Below are 23704 nucleotides of genomic sequence, written 5' to 3'. Positions count from 1 at the left end.
ATGAATTTGTGTGTGCGTAAAAAAGATTTGTATGTGGACAAAAATACGTGTGAAGCTCTGCACTCAAGTTTCAAGTTTCAAGTTACAAGTACGAATTTTGACCCTATTTTTCTTCCTTTCAGCTGATTGGTCAATGTCATATCAATCACAAATTTAACTATCCAATCAGAGAACAGATGGGTTTGGCTGTCGGAGGGGCGCTTTTTTGGACTGCAGGCAGGCCACTCTAGTACCCGACTCTTTTACTACAAAGCCACACTGTTGTAACACATGCAGAAATTGGCTTGCATTGTCCTGCTGAAATAAGCAGGGATGGCCCAGCTTGGATGGCAGCAATATGTTGCTCCAAAACCTGTATGTACCTTTCAGCATTAATGGTGCCTTCACAGATGTTACCCATGCTATGGGCACTAACACACCCCCATACCATCACAGAACTATGGTCAGAAATAATTTAACATGGTGTTAACAAATTAAATCAAATTTGTACTCACTTACCCTATACCAGATAAAAATAGCTTTGTAAGCATTTTCATTGGAGCAAGCACCACAGGACATTGTCTGAACACGAGTCATTCCACTAGGCGCCACCTGACAGAAAGTAAAGTAGGAGTAACAAGGATTATCATTATTATCATTACACAGCTAGCATTATCTGCAGAAATAGCAATAAAGGCACATAATACATTATGCAGTTACATGAAAACTATAATTTAAGAACAACCTATACACAAATTTTAATTCTAAATATGTGTGTGTGTGTGTGTGTGTGTGTGTGTGTGTGTGTGTGTGCGCGCGTAATTATAGATGTTATTCAGGAATTTTCAAATTTACTGTTTTACAAAAAAAGCAGAAAAAATATTAGTGTGATAGCTCAAATTTGGGTATAAAAAAGATAAACTCAGTTTTTGTGTGTTTCTCACTGTTACAGCCCTAGCAGGGTCTCCTCCTGAAGGTGCCTGTGTGGGCGTGTCCATCAATCTCTTTTGCCTGAGGTGCCACCTTTTCTCCTTTACACAGCTGATTCTCGTCAGTAATTAAAAGTATTTAAGCCCAGGGAAAGGTGAGCTCTGGGCCTGAGTGCCATGTGAGTGGTTATAGCTAGTGAGCTGAGTGTTTGCGGTGTTTGCGGTGTTTGCAGCTAGTGAGCTGCTCTCTTTCTTTTTGGCTTACGTTTTACTTTATTGACCAACGCCTGAGTTTTGTTTGTTTTCTTAAATGGTGATAGCGGCTTGTCCGTCTCTTTTAGTTGAGCTACTTTAATAAAACTCTTTAATTTAACCCTTATGCCTTCTTGTCTCCTTTTCTGACCCGGACACTTTTTGTTACTTCCCCCTCACCGCCTAGACCCCTCAGGGGAACGTAACAAGTGGGGGCTCGTCCGGGATTGTTGAAAAGGGAGTTTTGAGTTGGAATTGGTTTTTGATTCTTGTTTTTTCTACCTTTAGAGATTCACAACTTTCCCAACTACCCAGTTAAGTTAGGTGAGTGTCCAGCTGAGCTTATTGAGTTCTTCCTTCGGGCACTCTTTTGTTGTTTTGCCTTCCTTATTTTCGGAGTAATCCTGGGTGGGGATTAGTTCCCTGTTGGGGGTAGGCAATTCAGGGCTCCGGTCGCTGAAGTTCTGCCTTTCAAGTTGCCTCGAGCCCAGCACGCTCCAGAAGATAGGTAGGTATAGTTTGGTGTGCTTAGGAACTGGGTAAGTTGTGTTTGTTTAACGTGTATGCAGTAAGAGGTAAGTTGGTCAGTTAAAGTAAGTTGTGTAGTTTTCTGTTAATTGTTCAGTTGTCTCTGAGTTGGCAGAGGGGTGTGGTGGTGTCCTAATCAGGGTGTGTTTGCTGAGCCTTCTCCGCCCCCAAAATGGATGACACAGCTATTAGTGCACAGGTGTCTAGAGGCTCGTTTGTGAGCAATAACATCCACCTGGTTCCCATTTTCTGTGAATCCAGTGTTGAGAGTTTCTTCAGTGTATTCGAACGCATAGCAACTACACTGCAGTGGCCTCAAGACCTGTGGGGGGTGATGTTGCTGTGTAAATTCACGGGTAAGGCTCAGGAGGTTTGTTCTGGTTTGTCTATGGAGGACTGCTTAGTTTATGAAAAGCTTAAAAGTGCTGTTCTCCAAGCCTATGAACTTGTACCTGAAGCCTATAGGCAGCATTTTCGAGGTTTGGAGTTGGCACATGGTCAGTCCTACCTTGACTTTGCTAGGGAGAAGGCAAAGCTTTTTGATAGGTGGTGTTCTGCGAGCCAGGTTAACAATTTGGGGTTGTTACGTGAACTTGTGCTGGTGGAGGACTTTAAGAATGCAGTGCCTGAGTGTATTGCTCTTTATTTGAGTGAACAGAGGGTTTCCACTTTACAGCAAGCTGCCATACTGGCAGATGAGTTTAAGCTAACTCATAAAACAAAAGCTGTAGGACATGATATCCCTCTGTGCCATAGTACATCTTGGAGAGGTGAGAGTGGGCCAGCTAACAAGGCTGAAAAAGTTGTGGTTTCGAGACCCAAAACGAAGCTTTGTTTCTTCTGCCACAAACCTGGACACCTCGTTGCTAACTGTTTGAAGTTGATACTCAAACAGAAAGCCCACTCAAAGCAAAAAGGGCCTGCTTTGAGAAAGGTCAGTTGTGGTTCTCAAACCGACAAGGTTGCCAGGCCTACTGAAAGGCTAAACTTGGAGCACAATTGCTCAGTAGCGTCCTGTGGTCAGTGTAAGAGGTCAACTAGCCCTAAGCTGCTGCTGGTTGACAATGTCCCAGTTCCTCAAAATGACCTGCAGGTGGACAGCGCATGTATAACACCACCACTCAGACCTGCACCCCTTGCTAACAAACATGTCTGTTTCAGTAAAGCCTGCTAGCTGCCTGCTGGGTTCTCCACATGTGATGGTTCGAAGCCCTGGCTATCACATGGGACACTGTTTCGAGGGTCAGGGGCCACTCTCTGTCAATGTTGTGAACCCACTGAGATGGGATTGGCAGCTTCCACAGGAAATGCCTAACCGTTGCTATGGGGTTTGGTAGGTGGAAAACCTGCAGTTTGGTCATGAAACGGTTATGGACTTAAATGTTTCGTTTTGGTTATCGTAATTTGAAAAACCATGGGTTTGTATTTATGGGAGGGGGTGTTACGGCCCTAGCAGGGTCTCCTCCTGAAGGTGCCTGTGTGGGCGTGTCCATCAATCTCTTTTGCCTGAGGTGCCACCTTTTCTCCTTTACACAGCTGATTCTCGTCAGTAATTAAAAGTATTTAAGCCCAGGGAAAGGTGAGCTCTGGGCCTGAGTGCCATGTGAGTGGTTACAGCTAGTGAGCTGAGTGTTTGCGGTGTTTGCAGCTAGTGAGCTGCTCTCTTTCTTTTTGGCTTACGTTTTACTTTATTGACCAACGCCTGAGTTTTGTTTGTTTTCTTAAATGGTGATAGCGGCTTGTCCGTCTCTTTTAGTTGAGCTACTTTAATAAAACTCTTTAATTTAACCCTTATGCCTTGTCTCCTTTTCTGACCCGGACACTTTTTGTTACTTCCCCCTCACCGCCTAGACCCCTCAGGGGAACGTAACACTCACCGAGAGAAGACTTTCAGTGATTTTGTCTGGAAAGTTCTCTGGTGGCAGGATTCCCAAGGCTGGCCGATTCACAAATGTACTCTGAAGGAAAGACAAAAATATCTAGTACATGCAAATACGCAGAGTCTTGTTCAGACTGTTTCAAAAAGACGTTACATGTACTTACATATATGTCCTACTTGTTAAATCCCAAACCAAAACAAATATTAAAATTTGCTTTCACTTTAAAAACCATTTGTTGTTTTACACCTCACCTCTCCTCTGAGAACATACAGGAAGCTCAATATTAGACATAAAAATGATGAAAACACTCAGTGGACACATACATATGTTGGAGGTGTCACTTTCATGTTCCAGTCAGGACAGTTAGAATAAAACAAAAAACAGAATGAGGTTTGAGTCATGGCCCTTTAGCCCTGAGTTGAATTGTTAGGTTAATCTATCTATATAACCATACGCTTAACTAAAATTGTGATCTATGAGTTCTATGGAGGTAACTGTGTTTAAGATCATGGATGATAATTCTACACAAAAAGATCATCATATGATCTTTGTCCAGCTTGCTTACACACAGTGGCATTGTGAGGAAAGATTGTAACTGTTGAATAATGTCAGAACTGTGGTAGCTTAGCAAAATTTACCCTAAACTGCTCTAATGGAAATCACAATTGTCTGTATAAAACACAGAATGCAATTCCTTTGACTGCTGTATACTTAATCATTCACTGCATTGCCATCTGCTCCATATCTTTATTTTTCCTGATAAAAGAAACGATCTTGTATCTGGAGAGCACTTACCAAATTGTTTGGATTGGCCATCACTTTGAGGAGAGCAGGGTGGTTATAGCCTATAGGAGCAAACAACGGGAATGGTTTTACAAAGGGAGGCGCATTGCATACACCATTTCCTTCAAATATGCTATTAAAATAAGTATTATTAGATTTACTGGAAAGCATACAAATAAACTACATATAAACCACATACTGTTCAGTTAGACAAACATACTGTTCAGTTAGACAAACCACAGTGGAAATGCAAAGTAGCTCAGTGTATGAAAATTGACTCATTTATTATCAAATGGTTTCACCGATCTGCCCTTTTTCAATGACAGCTACCCAAATGTTTACATACCCTGGCAGTGTTGGCATGATAACTAGAGGTAACCATCATCACCTGTGATCTGCTTGTTATTACTGTGTGTGTATGAAAAGTCAGTGAATGCCTGGGCTTCACACAGACCGCTACATGTTTCATCCAGTGCTGCACTGACATTGTTGGATTTCAAGCCACAAGGAAAACAAATTATCAAAGGTTCTGCAGAAGAAGATAGTTGAACCTTATAGAATAGGACAGGGATCAAACTCTAATTAAGAAGTTGGAAATGTAGGATTCTGTTGAAACCAAGCAAACAAAGATTTGGCTGCCAGAAAAACTGTTCAGGATGCAAAAAAATAAAATAAAAAAACCCCCAAAGAAATTAAGATGACATACAGGACTCCAGAAGAAAGCCATTACTACACCAATGCCACAAAACAGTCCATTTACAATATGTTAATTCAGTTATATTCAATTTTCTTTATACAGTGCCAAATCACAACAGCAGTCGTCTCAAGGCACTTTATATTGTAAGGAAGACCGTATAATAATAAACAGCATGGAGACAAGCCTTCAAACTTCTCGAACAAAAACATTTGGTTCGATGAAACCAGAACTGATGTTCGAGATCAACCAGGACTATGATGAAGAGTACACCATCCTAATGTGAAACACGGAGGTGGATCGCTGAAGTTTCGGGGATGTGTGAGCTACTAAGGCACAGGGAACTTGGCCAAAATTGAAGGAGAGATGAATGCAGCATGTTACCAGAAAAAAACTGAAAACAATTTGTACTCATCAGCCTAGAAGCTATGAATGGTCACTCTTCTAACCTTAATATCATTGAGCCACTTTGAGGAGATCTCAAATGTGCAGTCCACGTAAGACATCACAAGAATTTACAGGGCCTGCAGGTATTTTGACAAATAAGCAGCTTTACCATCTGAGTTAATAAAGTGCCCCATCCACAACTACCACAAAAGACTTCAATCAGTGGCATTTAACATCAATTAAAGGAGGCACTACATGGTATTAAGAACTAGGACATCAAAGAAATTTCTGGTGTCATTATGATTTAGAAAGGGTAAAAAATAACCTTTGATAATAAATGGCTTCACCCAAACACTAACCATTATGAGTGAAAGAAATGTTTTTGTTGTATCATTCATATCCTCTAAAAATGGCCAAAATAAACACAAATTCTGTAGAGCAAAACTCTACAAGACATAAATTGTTCCTTTAGACTACAATTGTTTTTTAAATATTTTTTTTTCCTGTTTTTAATCATTTTAATGTAAATTACACTCTGACCTAAAACTGTGGTATTATACCACCTTTTCCAAGAAAATCTGAAATGGAAATGTAATTCTGTTGGAGTCAAATTGTTAAATGTTGTCATTGTGTTACTTAAATTTGTAAGTCTTAGTTAAAGCAGCATGATCAAAGACATTCCTTTGTCTCTGACCACTGTGAATACATGAAAATAATTATTAGAATATAATGTGTTAAATTTGCTTAGATGAGAGGGTCCAGCAGTAGATCAGATGAATAGGAAAGGATTTGTCTGTGTGTTTCAGTTTGGCTTAGCTGTAGGCCTGAGTGTGTGTAATTGTTTAGAGAGAAAGGAATTTATTGACACTGGGGGTCTGCTGTCATAAAAGGAGACAGGAAGCTACAGTTGGGGATTGCTGATGCTGATGCTTGTACCTTTAATAAAAGTTCATAATTGCCATAACTTGGAAGTAGGCTTGCAGGAGACTCTCCACCTGATCTGTAAATGTAAGACAACAAGAGGCCAATGGCCCAGTGGATGCAGAGTGGGAGTCTCAGTGTTTGTAATATGTTAACTCTGTTTTCTATGTTCTGTAGAGGAATTTGGTATAGCTTGGGTGAGGAGATTATGTTTATGACCCCCAGGAAGTCACATACACAGAGACACACACACAGTGCTTTGACTGTTACACTCCCACACCTACATGCACACTCACTCACGTGCACTCACACATACACACAGGTACGCACATACAGTCACTCACGTGCACTCACATAGACATACGGGTACGCGCACACACAGGCACTCACGTGCTCGTGCATACACACACAGACACAGAGTTTGCACCACACCATGGGGGTTTTATGATGGGGTCACTTCTATAAAGCTGACTGTAACAAACAAAGGAGTGGAGGATCTGCAGAGGGAGACCGGCCCTGCACGTCTGCCCTTCTAGAAGATGCATGTTTAACTGAAGATGAATGAAGATGAATAAAGGTTTTTGTGAAAATAACTACTGAGTTCCGGTGCGATCTCTGGATGCCTCGAGGAATAAAAAGAACCGGGGTGAAACTGATTTCGTAACACCACCTCTCCAGCCAGTTTGTTGGTGGGGGAGGCTGTAGTGTTTTATTATAGGGACATCCTATCTGAAGGTTCTGTTTGTTGTTTAGTAAACTTCCTGCTTTTATGACCCTTTTGGTGAGCAGGAGGTCACACAAACGCACCCCCAAACACAAACACGCACACTCACATGCACACACACACACACACACTCACACACACATTCTCTCACAGACACATACACACACGTGCTTACACGTGCACACACATACACACATAGTGCCTTATCTTTTAGAACCATGGGGGGGGGTTACAATGGGTGGTGCTTGTGTGTACTGTAACTGTTTTCAATAAAAGGCAGCAAGGAAGGCTGTTTATTTGATGCTGGCTAGGAGACAGGTGAGGAGCGTTCAGCTCCAAGAGCCTGGTTCTGACCAGTCTGCCTTGCTGGCAAGTAAAAACCGGTTAAAGCTGTTTGTCTTGTTTTCTTGCTTGTCGTTAATGAGAATATGTTTCTAAACCAGCGGGGCCTGTGGAAGCCCCGCTGGATTAGAACAATTATTTGGTTCTTCGAGCCGGAGCCCAACACATCGCGTCCACTGAGGAGGGGGAGACGAAACGCCGAAGTCTGCTAGCAGCCAGACGTCTGGGACGCCTGATGAAAGCCCTGGTCCTTAATTTTGTCACCAGGCCGGTGAGTTACCGTCTGAACTCCCCTCGGGTTGGATGGTGATTGACGGGATCCAGAGACTCTTCCCGTGAACGAAAAGCAACACGAACAGTAAGTACAGAAGGCCTTAGAGAGCAGCTACGTGACTGTGCATTAAACGCAGGTACGGGAGTGCGCTAGCCGCATGAGAGAGAGACGCAGGCTTTGCCGCCATTTGGGGCGTAGAGACAACCTAGGTTCGGTGACTCCGCCGTGAGGAGAGTTCGGAATCTCCGCCATTTGGGGCATTGGAGTGCTTTCAACAGTGCGCGCTAGCTGTGCGTGTAGGCGCTAGCTGTGCGTGTAGACACAAGCAATAGGCCTATTTTGTGTGTGAGCGAGTGCAGGCCAGACGTGGTCTGTGTGAGTGAGTCTGATTGTTGTTTGGTATGCAGTCACTTCTAAGCTGATGAGCAAGCTACACATTTGCAGAACAGGAGCTGGCTGAGAACGCATCAGAGGGAGGGAAACAGAGCTATGATAACTCAAGCATGCAGCTATCTGTGAGTTCAGTTTCTTCCTCACACCTCAGATGGGCAGCAGCTTTTCTTGCATCCTGATTCATGTGTGTAAGGCGTTTATAGCATCAGCATCATTTTTTTTGTTTTGTCGAAAAGCAGGTGACGTCACTGTGTGTGCATTCCGGAGGAGTGTGAAAGTATGTGTGTGAAGCGGTCTCCAGCTGGGGCAGAGATGATTCTGCAGGTCGCTTTCTGCCCCCATGGACACAAAAGAAATAGTTGTGTTGATGGGGAAAAACAACAATGATAATATGAAGAGTGTTTGGTATTTCTCAGCCTGAAACAACTACAATCTCACTTTCTGTTTTTAAGAAATGAGAGTTCAAAAACCAGAGAGAGATGTGTTGTTTAAGCAGTGATGAGAATAATGAAAATGTCTTAGTTTGTCACTTTCAGGTGAAAGCAGACCTGGATCAATTTTCCATGTGCAGCAGTCGGAAGAAAATTATAGGTTTAACATCATTAGGATACACTCAGGTTGAGTTTTTGGCTCAATTGTGTTTACAGCTTAACTCCTATGGGTTCCTCATCCTGAAAATGCAAGCTCCACGGAAGCTAACCTCTGCCTGAAGACAAGGAGTGCAGTTCCAGAAGTACAGGCATGAACATCAACAGTTGACAGCAAGCCAAGAGACAACAGCAGAGTCCTGAGCAGAGAGGTCCAGCAGCAGTGTGTGCAAACAGCATCAGAGAGAAAGAAAACCCATCATCCTGGATGGATGGAGATGAGTTTCCAGCAAGCTGCAACTTCACTGTGTGTGAAGATGACTTTTGAGGAGACTGTCTGAGTTACATTTGCCACGTTTGGAGTGGAATGGCAAGAAGAGACAGTGGGAAACACAGGACAAAGCTGAAGAAAACTGACTGCCATTGGACTGCAAAGTGGGAGAGGAGAACGGAGTGAGAGGAGCAGGTGAGAACACAGAGGAATGCTGTTAAATCAAATCAAAAATTTGGGTTAGCAATCCTGGGAAAAAAGGAAACTGACTGCTTTGAGTGGAAAAATTGAGAAGGAGTCTGGACCACAAAATGAGAAAGGTACACAAATACACACACAAACAGAAAATGCATTAACCATACTAACCCTACATACACATACAATGATAGTCATGAAGACCAGACAGCATCTAAGCATGAGATTCTGTTTGTCATCTTGTCCAAGTCACTAGTAAGATGTAAGTGATACATAGACTAGTGTCTAACATTATGGGAGGACAGATGATTGCATCATAGCCTGGGAGAAAACAGAATGCTGATGAGGGGTCTTGAATGAGTGAGCTGATTGTTGAGTTTCTGATGTTTTAACATGGCACACATTTGGTTTCGTGAGAAGAAATTCATTATGTGATAAGACATCAGGGTTATGGTGTATGTTGTGTGTTGTGTGGCTGATGGATGAATGTTTGAGATGAAACTGGCTGATGATTTGTCTTTTGTTACAAAGTTGAGCCTGCCAATTAGGTTTGGTATGATTTACCCTCCTGAGATGAAGAACATGTGTCATGACTTAACAAGGCCTTTCTTTTCTTTTTTCCTTTTTATTTTGTTATTTTCACAGTGCACTGAAAGTTTTGTTTAATATTTTCTGTCATTTAAAGCAGATCTGAACGTTGATCAGGAAGAACTACACAACATGTTGTCGGGAACGGTCGCAAAGTGAGTTTCTCCACATTAAAATGGGCTTGGGAGAAACTCACTTATTGGGACAATCAGAAAGCAAGTGTCCAAAAGGATTTGGCGAGGTAATCCAGTCTAAATTCTTTTTCTTTTTGAAATGGCGTCATATTGCTGAGGGTTGAAACGAAATGCGACGATAGATTCCACTGTCAGCAATGAATGAATGGATGAATAAATGAATGAATGAATAAATAATGAGTGAAATTAAAATGGGGAACTGACTGGACTGCTGAAAGCTGACAAAAGTGGACAAGACTTGACTGACTTGACACCACTATGCAAGGTTAACCCCCACCCAGACATGACAAAGGGATGGATGTATCTGTGTGTGTGTCTTATGTTGCAGGAGCAGGAGGAGACCAGAGGAAACCTTGGGTCACATGACTATGTGAACTCTGTAAATGTAACCTTTTTAGCTGTAATTTTTCTGGGTGTCTGTGAATTTACTAGGGGTGTGTTATTCATGGGCTTGTGTTGCTCACAGAGGTCGCTGTGAGAAAGTGTGTATACACCTGCGCAGCGCTAACATCTACATTACTTTTCTACAGCAGAGGGTTAATAATGTGATTTGATCATGTGATTTACAGCAGGACACACCACTTAATGTTTTTTCTACCATATGGTTACTGGGTTTTTGTGTGACGGAAACTGTTTACAGGTTGTATGTTGGTGATGAAATTACAATGTGTTGTTGAGAAAATGTTGGAGAAAATGTGAATATTACAGTGGAAATGTGAATAGAGTGTGAGACATACTGTGTTTGAAACCAGTGTTATTTCTTTTACAGCAGAATGTAACTTTATGGCCTTTTTACAGCACCTCTGGAATCTGGTGACCTAGGCCTGACCCTAGGATGCTACTGCTAATGTTTCTCTCTAAGAGTGCTTGTAAAGGATTCAGCACAGACAGACAAGTGACAATTAAACAGATGTGCAGTGATTGTGGAACAGTTTAATATGGGGCTCATTGTTTGACCACTGGTCAGTTCATAGTGATAAATGAATTGAGTGACATTGCTTAAGGAAAGTCACTGATTACAATGTGGAATGAAGTTGAGATGATCTATGATGTGGAGCAAATTATGGCAAAAAAAAAGTAGGGGTTTAATGAGTTGAGAAAACTGCAATGATACTTGTCTGTGATGCTGAATACTTTATTACTCTTATATGCTATATTTGTTTGCTAATGTGAGGTTTGTTTTAACTTACAGGGTTTTGTCCTACAGGCAAGGATACAGGCTCCAGGTGGAAGCTGCGAGTTAAACAAGCTTAACATTTAACTACTGACTAATGGTTTACACAGGGTTATAGGTTTGTAGTGGAGCTGCTCCAAGGGAAAACCCTGGAGAAATTTTCAGAGAGAATGTACAACATTCTTGTGCATGTCTCATTGTGTGGAGTTGACACATTGCGAGAGCCGTGTGGCAAAAAAGATGAGTGTCAATTTTTAACTTGCAGGTTACGTGAGGTTCCATGAGAAGGAGTGACTGAGGAAGATCGTCTATAAGATGGAAGCTGAGGCCAGAAGAGAGGCTTCAAGTGGATCAGAGAGGAGCAGAGATCACCTTCAGCACAACAGCCATCCCACAGAAGGCTGTGCTACTGGGCTTCCAGAAGATCGTCGAGAGGAGACTTTGAACAGCAAACAACCAAAAGGAGTGAAAGAGATTCGACGTTGACGTTGAGGAAGACAACTAGGGTGTAAGACGTGCTCTACCCTAAATCTTCAGCGGCGTTGGAACAGAAACTGAGGGATGATGGGAGTGTGCCAATTTCCATCCGACAGCGCAGAAAGGAAGTTCAGCAATGGAATTGTGATTCTGTGTACAGCACAGATGCCAGGTGACTGGGGAATAGCTGACAGCACTTTTCCCAAGGATGAAGATCACTAACATGTGTTACTTTGCCATGCAGACTTGATACTGCAGAGGGCTTTCCTTTGTTTACATTTACATCATGTACACTTCTCTAAGCTGGATGAAGTTTTGAGCCATGGGTGGACATGACTCAAAAAGGGGGGAGAAGATCATAAACAACAACTTGATCCAATTTCCTTTAAAAAAACTTTTTCTGCAGTGACAACAGGAAAGGAGAGGAGTTGTAAATGCAGATGATTCACCAGGTGACTCTATTCACCCCACAGGAAAAATGCAGTGAGAACATTTGGGAGGTTGATAGGGGTCATAAAGAGGAGTGTTGACCAGGCTACAGCTTTGAAGATAGCTGGAAGCCACATGGACAAATAATAAAAACCAACTGATGGGTTTGAATGCCTATTCTGTATAGGGCATATGGCATATGATCTTGAGAATGTTGATTCCTGTTTTGACTGTTGACATTCATTTGTTTCCTTGCAGGATGCAGTTTACTGTGTATGCGATCAATGAGAAATAGGGTAACTGCTAACACATGTATTAACTGTGAACTTTTGCAGCAATAGGAAGTGAATGACATGAGGAGTTGTGTGTGAATGAAGCCTACACTGAAACAGGCAAACACAAGGGTCCATAAGTGGAAATTTAAGTACAAAATTGAAAAAAAAAGGGGGGGACAGTTGGAGTCAAATTGTTAAATCTTGTCATTGTGTTACTCAAATTTGTAAGTCTTAGTTCAAGCAGCATGATCAAAGACATTCCTTTGTCTCTGACCACCTCTCCAGCCAGTGTGTTGGTGGGGGAGGCCGTAGTGTTTTATTATAGGGACATCCTATCTGAAGGTTCTGTTTGTTGTTTAGTAAACTTCTTGCTTTTATGACCCTTTCGGTGAGCAGGAGGTCACACAAACGCACCCCCAAACACAAACACGCACACTCACACACTCACACACACATTCTCGCACAGACACATACACACACGTGCTTACAAGTGCACACACATACACACATAGTGCCTTATCTTTTAGAACCATGGGGGGGGGGGGGGGGGGGGGGGTGTTACAATGGGTGGTGCTTGTGTGTACTGTAACTGTTTTCAATAAAAGGCAGCAAGGAAGGCTGTTTATTTGATGCTGGCTAGGAGACAGGTGAGGAGCGTTCAGCTCCAAGAGCCTGGTTCTGACCAGTCTGCCTTGCTAGCAAGTAAAAACTGGTTAAAGCTGTTTGTCTTGTTTCCTTGCTTGTCGTTAACGAGAAGAAGTTTCTAAACCAGCGGGGCCTGTGGAAGCGCAGACCCAACAAATTCATACAAGCAAGTACAGGGAGAGGAAAATGAACATCGTCTGATTGGCCCTTTGGAACATTAAATTAATAAAGTGTGTAAGATTCTGACAAAGAAAAAAAACCTTTCTATCATGGAGCTCATGAGCCTCAGAGCAGAAACCATTGATTTAAGGGGGAAAAGCATCCCTGGAGGAACAGAAAACAGAATGTGGCAATATCTACTTTAAAGATGTAGATTTATTTGTTGGGTATTTGTATCTACCTTTTCTGTGCCATGTAGCTTCTAACTGTATTTTCCAAAGGATTAACAAAATCATTGGAAGTCACATGCAATATAAAATAACATTTGAGATTATAGATTTCATCCATGTGTCACTATTCAACAATCTAAACTGAAGTGATTACATAAATATCTGTACTAACCAATTGGGATGGAAGAAATCTGAGTGTAGATATCCAGCATGCGGTTCCCATCCACATCCACAAGGTAGTTCCCTTTGCTCTCCTCATAGTTACAGAAAAAGTTGATTGCACCAGTATTCTGGGGAAAAACATGTTATGTATTAAAAACCTCACATTGTACTTAAGATTAAGAGTATTTAAAGATATTCATCAATTAACTATGAAGTCTGGAATATGATAACAAAAAGGGCAAATTTGTAAAGATAAAAGCAGCCAGTTATTTACTATAAAAACCAGTGCAGTTTGACAAAACAGCACAATTTAGCATATGTTTAGATTCAGGCTATTATGGTTCTTGAAGAGTCTTATGTTGAAGGTAAACATAACGCCTTCAATTCATTCTGCATTTGTAACCTTTTAACAGTCTTTCTAACATCCTTCAAAGCAGTGGTTCATAACCTTGTTGGAGGTACCGAACCCCACCAGTTTCATATGCACATTCACTGAACCCCTCTTTAGTGAAAAATAAAATGTGATTTTTTTCAAATTCAAGACATAGATATGTTTTTTACTGGTGCACAAAATGAGCCGTGCATGTCACGGCGGAGGCTCTGCCGAACCCTCTGATCGAACCCAGGTTAAGAACCACTGCTTCAAAGTATCCCTGAAAATGATAAGTAACTTTATAGTTACTACAATAGAGACAATTAAAATATAATTATATCAAAATCCACACACAAACACCTGCACAGTATGAAGACATCACTTGGATAACATGACATCTCTGGTATCACTGAGCTTCAGATACTACAGAAGCACCGTATAACCTTAAGAGTGGATGGTGCTAAAAAAGAGGGAACAGCATATTGTGCTCCAGAAATTATTTATGTAGTTCACTGACTTAACATACTTACAGACCCAATCTGCCAACACACACACAGAAGCATGGCATAGTCATTTTAGCTAGAGAAAAAGTATATCAATTTAAAGAGAATTTTAAAGACAATATGTATTACTATCAATAGATATTTACAAGTAAAGTAAACATGTTAGAATAAGCTGACAGAGCTCTCATTCGACATCCTATCTGTATGTCATACATAGTGTCACGCCCAGACAGTCCTCACCGGTCACTTTGCCAGTTTTGGTTGTGTTTGTGTGCACTTTGTGGTTTTCTCCTCTCCATCCTGTGCGTGTGTGTTTTTATGTGGGAACATGTACTTCCGGAAGCCGTGGCACAGAACGGCAGCTGACCCGGGGGAGTGTCCCGAGCTGGAATCGGCGCACCTGTGCTTAATCACTTCGCCGGCTGCTACTAATCCGAAGCAGACCTATTTAACGGTGCGGTCGGATCACAGCCAACGCTGGAACGTTGAGCTAAACCGGGTAGCGTAGCCGCGATTTAGTGTACCCAGTCTGTGAACGAGCGAGAACGATTGAGTTAACGTGCGTGTGTTTTCTCGTCTGCCTCCAGGATCCAGGGTACGGAGGAGGAGCGGGCGAAAGAGGAAATTGTTTTGGATTATCACTGCACTGTCACCGCGAGGAGGAGTCACCTTATCACTGCACTGCCCTTTGGATTACAAACTCGAACTGTTTTTCACTGTAAATAAATTCACCATCACTCTGCAAGGAGTCTTGCACCTGAGTCCTTTAAATCCATTCACCATGACACACAGATGCAGTTTTTGCTTATTTTGGCTTGAATACAAAGAGCCATTTGAACATTTGATTTCACCGTTTGTCTGACCGCCTTTTTAAAACACATTTTTGTTTGTAATGCTGAAAAGTCTCATACAATGATGAGCGTACTTGTTGCCTGAGTGTCACTACATACCTACTAATTACAGTAGAGCTACTACGGAAAATAAAGTGACTTTTAAAAATGATATTAAAATGCAATATACCAAAAAATGTTCAGTTATTAATGCACAAACACAATCAGTGAAATAATTTCCATTTCCAAAAAATATGCATCCCCTGAAAAAACACAAAACAAAAACACCAGTTCACCAGTTTCCAATGCCAACTTTTTTTCAATAAATATTTTCTGCATATCCACCAAAAGCAGCCAGCTTGTTAAAGCCTGAACCCGGTTAAATATTTTGCATATTGAAATTTGTTCAGGTATTTCTTTTAGATTACAAAGTTTGTCCTCATTTGATTTAATTTGTTTGAGGTACGTTTCACAAAGCCAGAATGTTCATGTAACAAATAATGGCATGTTTGTTTGTCACATGTTTATTGGCTTGAAGGTAAGTTTACTGAACATCTTGCAAATGTGATGACTGCATAATTTTTGCCAGCAGTTGTAGGAGATCAGTATCCAGTACCAGTATCAACCAAAACAAGGCATTCAGTTAAAAACCCCCCCAAAAAACTCATATATAAAGGAATGGAGAAGTACTCTTGTTGTATTTATGCTGCTGTAGACAATCATGCTCAATTGTAACTAGCAGAAACCACAAATACTAACATACACATCTCACCTGTATTTGTCCCAGCTGTTTCATCAGCTCCTAGAGATAGAAAGAGAGAGAAAAGTTTTTGATTGCAAGAAATGTGTGTGTGTGTGTGTGTGTGTGTGTGTGTACACCATTACTTTTGATCGTGGACCAGGGACTGTAGTTTTCATGGAGGGTCCATCGTAGTCAAACTCCACCTGTGGCTTTGCTGCTGCTTTGCTCACATATCTGCAACCTGACGGAGAAACCACAAAAAAAGTTCATAGTCAGTCTACATACAAATTCATAGGAAAAGTATTTTTCCAAATGTCATTATGATCAGGATTTTGGTTATTCATTCATATGCAGAAACATCTTTTGAACATATTTGGGCTTAAAAATTCCTGACCTCTGAGACTGAGAAGTGTGTTTCCCCTGAAGCTAGAACACCCCCTCTAGTCCCCTTCTCCAAAACAGGTACTACCAGCCCAGTTTACCACTGAGGCACTGTCCCCAATTTCCACACAATCTTCCAGGGGCATGTCCACCAGTACAGCTCCACAATATCTAGACCTAACTAAGCACAACTCTTTTCCACCCCAAGGGACCCTGCCACTGAGGATTGGTTTTGTCTACTTCAGCGAAACTCAACCCCAGTCATAGACAAGCCATTCCCTCCCTCCCTCCCTCCCCAGATTTTGCTCCCTCTGCAGAAAAATGTCTTCCACCACCAGACTATGGCATGACTCAATAGTGAATCTTTGTAGATCCTACAATGATCCTACAATGTAACCTATGTCATTGCCATCATGTATGGTCGTGAGGAGTGCAATATTTGGTACTTACTTTGTGCTCATGTCCTGGTGTTTTACATGTGGTGCCAGCCATGATAGAAACAAATAAAGTGCTGGGAACTTTTCCCTCTTTGTTATGATCATTTTTTAAAGGCAAATATACCCTAATACTGTCCCTAACTATGTCCTCTGTCCTGGATAAGCCCGAGGCAGCTTGGGAGCAGAGAAGGAAATTTATATTTTTCCATAGTTATATCTCAAACAACCAAATCCATAGTATCTGCCTCGACCCCTACAGTATCCTCTATCCCGGTAACTCTGACTCACAGCTGAAAAACAAGATAAGCCCAGAAACTAGTTCTTACTGGTTCTGGACAATTTGGGGTCATCTTTACTTAGGTAGCGGTTACAGCAACAAGTCCAGTGAACTGAAATAGCTTCTCATGGATGACTAGGCTGTTAGTTGATCTACTATCAAACAAGCAAAGATAAGGTTTAAAGCTCATATCAGTGCTCCGCTGGACACTTATACCGACCGTTTATGAAGCAGTTGCAGGTGAACACTTTCTTGAGATAAAGTTAGTTGTGTTGTTGTTCTGCTTGGGAACAACAACACTTTTTTGTGATTTTGCTTCTGCACACAACCAGACTGGAATTAAAATTAACAAATCAAGTTTGTACTTCAATCACATCTTGAAGTGCAGAGCTTCAACTTTAAATCCACAGTTGTTGTAATGCATTAATTATTTATAGCCATTTTATACATTCTAGACAGCTTCCTCTTTCAATAAAATGTTGCTATATAAAAACAGCCTTTATGGAGATGCCTTCAGTAGCAAAACCTGTCACAAATCCAGTTTATCGGATAATGGCAGCTGTCTGTAGACAGATTTTGCCAATGCAATAGCGTCCCATGTGTAGTGAATAATTTACTAGTTACTCAGATTTACAGTAGTATGTCTGGCTTTGTGGTTATGGACAGAAGACCTTTGACACACCACTCAGTCACTCATCTCTGAAAAGCACAAACATGTGTATTGATAAGCACATCCTCCTTCAGTTTAAACATTTACACTGATTACACAATGCTATTCTGCTTTCACTGCTTTACCCATGAGAGGTATTACAATGTCATTTTCAGATGAGACATTTCAATTAAAAAAAATCATCTTAAAATTCTTATAGTCACTTTGAAATAAGCCATACATTCCTCACATGTAGAAAAGGTGTAAAATGACTATTGTGTGTATGAGGGTTAGACACAGGGACAAATAATTGCATTCTTTAAAATCTGTGCTTAAAAAGCCAAATAAACTATTGGGGTCTTAAGAGTTTGTTTATAAGTCATTAGCTGTGGCACTAATATGGCTGGAAGAATAAGATCAATTTACACAGTCTAAGGAGCTTGGAAAGAAAAGCGTCTGGACTTCTTTAAGTTGCTTAAAGACGTTTCACCTCTCATCCGAGAAGCTTCTTCAGTTCTAGGGTCAAATGGTGGAGAGTCCCAGATTTAAGCTCTGTGGGAGTGTCCCCTCGAGAGGGACAAAGGACCCCCTAATGATCCTCTACCTAATCACATGAGCCAAGGTGTGAAAATGGGTGTAGGTCACAATCAGCCAAGGTTTAGGGTGAGCTCGTTGTGAAACCTGGCCCCACCCTGTCATGTGATTTCCTGAGGTCAGATGGCCCAGGATGTGAGTGGGCGTTAAGGCGTCTGGGAAGGGATCTCAAAACTGGATTATAGATGGCAGACAGTTGGTGTCGTAAACCACCGCCTCTGTTCAAAGATGGTCGCTCACAGTGGACATAGATGGCTTGGAAGAAGCTTCTCGGATGAGAGGTGAAACGTCTTCAAGCAACTTAGAGAAGTCCAGACGCTTTTCTTTCCAAGCTCCTTAGATTACGATGACCTGAATGACTGAGAACCTTCACAGACATATTAATTTACACAATGGTCCAAACAGTTTTAAGACCAACACTAGTAACACACCTTTAGCCACTGAATGTTATATCCTGACTGGAAAAGAAGGATCTGGTATAGTGCTAGATTTACCTGAAGCACTGAGCCACAAGTTTTTCTGCAGAGAAAAAGCCAGCTGACGACTGATCAAGGAGGTTGCCATGACAAAACAGCCACAGTCAAAAAGTGTGAGAGACAGGCAAAAACTGTCCTCAGCTTCTAATGTCTCCAAGCCACCTATAAAAACAAAGAAAAGAAAGAGGGAAAGGGGAAGAGGCGTTGGGGAAGGGGGGAACAGAGAGAACAGAAAGGTGCAAAAAAAAAAAAAGCACATTAACTTTATTAAATAAACAAGAATGTGACATCTGTCACAGCAGAGGAGTCAAAAGTGTGGGGTTTTTTTTACAAAGTCCTTCTAGCAGCCAGTCTCATATCTATGCAACCTTGGATTAAATCCTGGGGTATCTTGAAGCCCCTATCTAAATGAATGGAGAGAGAGCCACAACTCTTTAATTTAATGGTCACCAGAACATAAAAACAAACACAGGGTAGAGAATGACCAATTAAAATAATAACAAATGGCTTCAAATAGTTTGTGATTTTGAATCAAAATGAGGTTTTTCAGTGACTTCACATCCAGTGATGGGGGAGTATTCCCCTTCGTCCCTAAACTCTGCTTCTTCTGTGGAAATCTGTGAAACATTCCTTCCACACCCAACCATATTTAACTCAATTCAGCAGCACCCCAGCCTCACTGTACACATATAAAAGTATTTTTTTCTTCTCCTCACCAAACTCCTCCCACACACGTGTTTGTGTCGTTACTTCCAGTGCCACCCTCTGCTTGACCTGTCTACAGTGTAACACATTCCAATGGAATGTGTTACTGTAAACACATTACATTCTTCAGTAATGCAGTAACATATTACGTATTAAATTTAGTAATTACATTACAGTTAGAATTATGTGAATATGTATATTACAAGAGGTCTTGAGTTGTTTGCACACTACTGAATGGAAAAAAATTGAACATAAATGTATGTATGTATATATATATATACACCCAGCACGCCCCTACGGGCGGTTTATCCTTCAAGCTCGGGTCCTCTACCAGAGGCCTGGGAGCTTGAGGGTCCTGCGCAGTATCTTAGCTGTTCCCAGGACTGCGCTCTTCTGGACAGAGATCTCCGATGTTGTTCCCGGGATCTGCTGGAGCCACTCGCCTAGCTTGGGAGTCACCGCACCTAGTGCTCCGATTACCACGGGGACCACCGTTACCTTCACCCTCCACATCCTCTCGAGCTCTTCTCTGAGCCCTTGGTATTTCTCCAGCTTCTCGTGTTCCTTCTTCCTGATATTGCTGTCATTCGGAACTGCTACATCGATCACTACGGCCGTCTTCTTCTGTTTGTCTACCACCACTATGTCCGGTTGGTTAGCCACCACCATTTTGTCCGTCTGCATCTGGAAGTCCCACAGGATCTTAGCTCGGTCATTCTCCATCACCCTTGGGGGCATCTCCCATTTTGACCTTGGGACTTCCAGGTTATACTCGGCACAGATGTTCCTGTACACTATGCCGGCCACTTGGTTATGGCGCTCCATGTATGCCTTGCCTGCTAGCATCTTGCACCCTGCTGTTATGTGCTGGATTGTCTCTGGGGCATCTTTACACAGCCTGCACCTGGGGTCTTGCCTGGTGTGATAGACCCCAGCCTCTATGGATCTTGTACTCAGAGCTTGTTTTTGTGCTGCCATGATTAGTGCCTCTGTGCTGTCTTTCAGTCCAGCTTTGTCCAGCCACTGGTAGGATTTCTGGATATCAGCCACCTCCTCTATCTGCCGGTGGTACATACCGTGCAGGGGCCTGTCCTTCCATGATGGTTCCTCGCCTTCCTCCTCTTTCTTGGGTTTCTGCTGCCTGAGGTATTCACTGAGCACGCTGTCAGTTGGGGCCATCTTCGTGATGTATTCATGGATGTTTCTTGTCTCATCCTGGACTGTGGTGCTGACACTCACCAGTCCCCGGCCCCCTTCCTTCCGCTTAGCGTACAGCCTTAGGGTGCTGGACTTGGGGTGAAACCCTCCATGCATGGTCAGGAGCTTTCTTGTCTTGATGTCAGTGGCTTCTATCTCCTCCTTTGGCCAGCCTATTACCCCAGCAGGGTACCTGATCACGGGCAGGGCGTAGGTGTTGATGGCCCGGATCTTGTTCTTACCGTTCAGCTGACTCCTCAGGACTTGCCTGACCCTCTGCAGGTACTTGGTGGTTGCAGCTTTCCTAGCGGCCTCTTCATGGTTCCCATTCGCTTGCGGGATCCCCAGGTACTTGTAACTGTCCTCTATGTCTGCAATGTTGCCTTCTGGTAGTTCAATTCCCTCAGTTCTGACTACCTTCCCTCTCTTTGTTACCATCCGACTACATTTCTCCAGTCCGAACGACATTCCAATGTCATTGCTGTATAGCCTGGTAGTGTGTATCAGTGAATCGATGTCTCGTTCACTCTTGGCATACAGCTTGATGTCATCCATGTACAGGAGGTGGCTGACAACTGCTCCGTTCCGTAGTCGGTATCCGTAGCCAGTCTTGTTAATGATCTCACTGAGGGGGTTCAGGCCTATGCAGAACAGCAGTGGGGACAGAGCATCTCCTTGGTAGATCCCGCACTTGATGGTGACTTGTGCTATGGGCTTGGAGTTGGCCTCTAGTGTTGTACGCCACATCCCCATTGAGTTCCTGATGAAGGCTCTTAGGGTTCTGTTGATCTTGTACAATTCTAGGCATTCCAGTATCCAGCTGTGGGGCATTGAGTCATAGGCCTTCTTGTAATCAATCCAGGCTGTGCACAGGTTGGTCAGTCTGGTCTTGCAGTCTCGGCTGACTGTTCTGTCTACCAGTAGCTGGTGTTTTGCGCCTCTGGTATTCTTGCCAATCCCTTTCTGTGCCCTGCTCATGTATTGACCCATGTGCCTGTTCATCTTAGCCGATATGATGCCTGACAGGAGCTTCCATGTGGTGCTGAGGCAGGTTATTGGTTGGTAGTTGGATGGGACCGGTTCCTTCTTGGGGTCCTTGGGGATCAGGACCGTCCGACCTTCGGTTAGCCATTCCGGGTGTCTCTCGTTAACTAGCAGCTGGTTCATTTGTGCTGCCAGACGTTCGTGGAGTGCAGTCAGCTTCTTCAGCCAGTAGGCGTGAACCATGTCGGGCCCTGGTGCTGTCCAACTCTTCATACTGGAGACCCTTTCTTGGATATCTGCCACTGTGATGGTTACTGGACCCTGTTCAGGGAGGTTGCTGTGGTCTGCCCTCAGATCCACTAGCCACTGAGCATTGCCGTTATGGGTTGCGTCCTTCTCCCATATGCTCTTCCAGTATTGCTCCGTCTCCAGCCTTGGTGGTGCTGTTCTCTTATTGTTCCCTTGCCACTGAGAGTACACCTTTGCTGGTTCTGTGGAGAACAGCTGGTTTATTCTCCTGCCTTCTATCTCTCTGGTGTACCTCCTCAAGCGGCTGGCCAAGGCTGTGAGTCTTTGCTTGGCAGTTTCCAAGGCCTCAGGTATGGACAGCTTGCTGTATTTCTTATGCACCTTCTTTGTCGCGCCTTTCTGCAACTCCGTTAGTTGGCTAACCTCCCTTCGTGCTACTTTGATCTTGCCCTCTAGCCTCCTTCTCCATGGAGGGTACTGCCCCTTGTGGCTGTTCAACTTGTAGCCAAGCATCTCACTGATCACTGCTGCCGTAGTGTAGATCAGCTTGTTAGTGTCGGTAATCGTGGCTGTAGGTATCGTCCGTAGTGCTGCATTAACATCATCTAGCAGACCTTCTGAGGGTACTTCACGTAATCTTGGTAACCGGCTACGGGGGATCCAGGTTTCAAGCTTGGCCATGATCCTATCTTTCAGGTCAGTTCCTCTCGCACTCAACGATCCTTCTCCTATCGCACTTGGGGCTATGTACCCAATCTCGGGTGGGGGTGATGATATCTCCCCCCTGACCTGGCGTCCTGACTCCTCCTTGCCGTAGCATTTATGTTGTACCTCGTCAATCTCTAGCTGTGATAGCAGTCCCTTCTTTCGAATGTTGGAACACTGAGCTACTAGTTGTTTCGCCGTCATTGTGGATGTTGGGTATCGAAGAATCCATAGGCCCCTCATCCTATTCATGTAACCCCTTCTGCCAGGGTTACTTGCGTAGTAGCATTCCAACAACGCCCTGTTTTCATCTCTTGCCCACCGATGCCTTCTTGTTCCAGTAGCCCACTTGTTGTCAGGGTGCCGCGGTTCCTCAACACCTGACGCGGACCTTGTTGATCCGGGCGACGTCCGAGCCGGCATGCCGTCATATTTATCTGTCTCGCTCATGTCTGCGGTAGGCTCGCTTAGCATAGGGGGTCTAGCCTTAGGACCTATATATATATATATATATATATATATATATATATATATATATATACATATATATATATCTCTATCTCATCCACATAAATCAGTCTTTATGTGGATGATGTGTTGCTTTTCCTCCAACACTCACAAACCACTCTCTCTGAGGTAATTACATTAATAAACTCTTTTTAAAGAGTTGCCAAGAATCAATTATTTATTTTTAAATGATCCTGAATAAACCATCAGCAGACTGGTTCAGATCTCTGGAATCGTATATTTCTAAATTCCTTTGGAAAGATAAACCCCCGCGTATTAGCTTAAAAATGCTACAAAGGACTAAGGACAAAGGAGGACTAGATCTGCCTAACTTTCAACACTACTTCTTAGCCAACAGCCTACAATTCATCTCAGGATGGTTAAAAATGGTTAAAACACACCCTGTTAGATGAGCCTGGGCACTATGGTGGGAGTTTCTAAAAATAAGTCTTCATTAATTCCAAACATACACTCATCTGGAACAACCCTGACATACTACAGAACAATAATATAATTAACTTCCCAAATTGGAGTTGTAAAGGAATTAAATACTTGGAACATATATTAGAAGGAACAGATTTTATTCTGTTTGACAGACTAGTTTAACAGTATGGGATTAACAA

The 23704-nt window shown here is 42.7% G+C and overlaps 1 protein-coding gene across 3 annotated transcripts in view; it reads right to left on the bottom strand.

Annotated features, from left to right (window-relative positions):
• abat (4-aminobutyrate aminotransferase) overlaps positions 1 to 23704 on the bottom strand; it is a 49417-nt gene that overhangs the window by 14826 nt on the left and 10887 nt on the right. For 2 of the 3 annotated variants that reach the window (XM_003459391.5, XM_025906717.1), the window contains 7 exons: positions 18753 to 18896; positions 16064 to 16161; positions 15951 to 15980; positions 13483 to 13600; positions 4364 to 4413; positions 3566 to 3646; positions 499 to 591 (listed from right to left, as the gene is read on the bottom strand). In XM_003459391.5, the coding sequence (XP_003459439.4) occupies positions 499 to 591; positions 3566 to 3646; positions 4364 to 4413; positions 13483 to 13600; positions 15951 to 15980; positions 16064 to 16161; positions 18753 to 18896 (614 nt within the window). The remainder of the gene's footprint in view (positions 1 to 498; positions 592 to 3565; positions 3647 to 4363; positions 4414 to 13482; positions 13601 to 15950; positions 15981 to 16063; positions 16162 to 18752; positions 18897 to 23704) is intronic. The other variant, XM_005464936.3, reaches the window with a different exon arrangement.

Source organism: Oreochromis niloticus, linkage group LG4 (genome assembly GCF_001858045.2).
Source record: "Oreochromis niloticus isolate F11D_XX linkage group LG4, O_niloticus_UMD_NMBU, whole genome shotgun sequence".
Classification (NCBI taxonomy): Eukaryota; Metazoa; Chordata; class Actinopteri; order Cichliformes; family Cichlidae; genus Oreochromis; species Oreochromis niloticus.
Note: the sequence above shows the minus strand (reverse complement) of the source record. Positions and strands in the feature narration are given on the sequence as shown.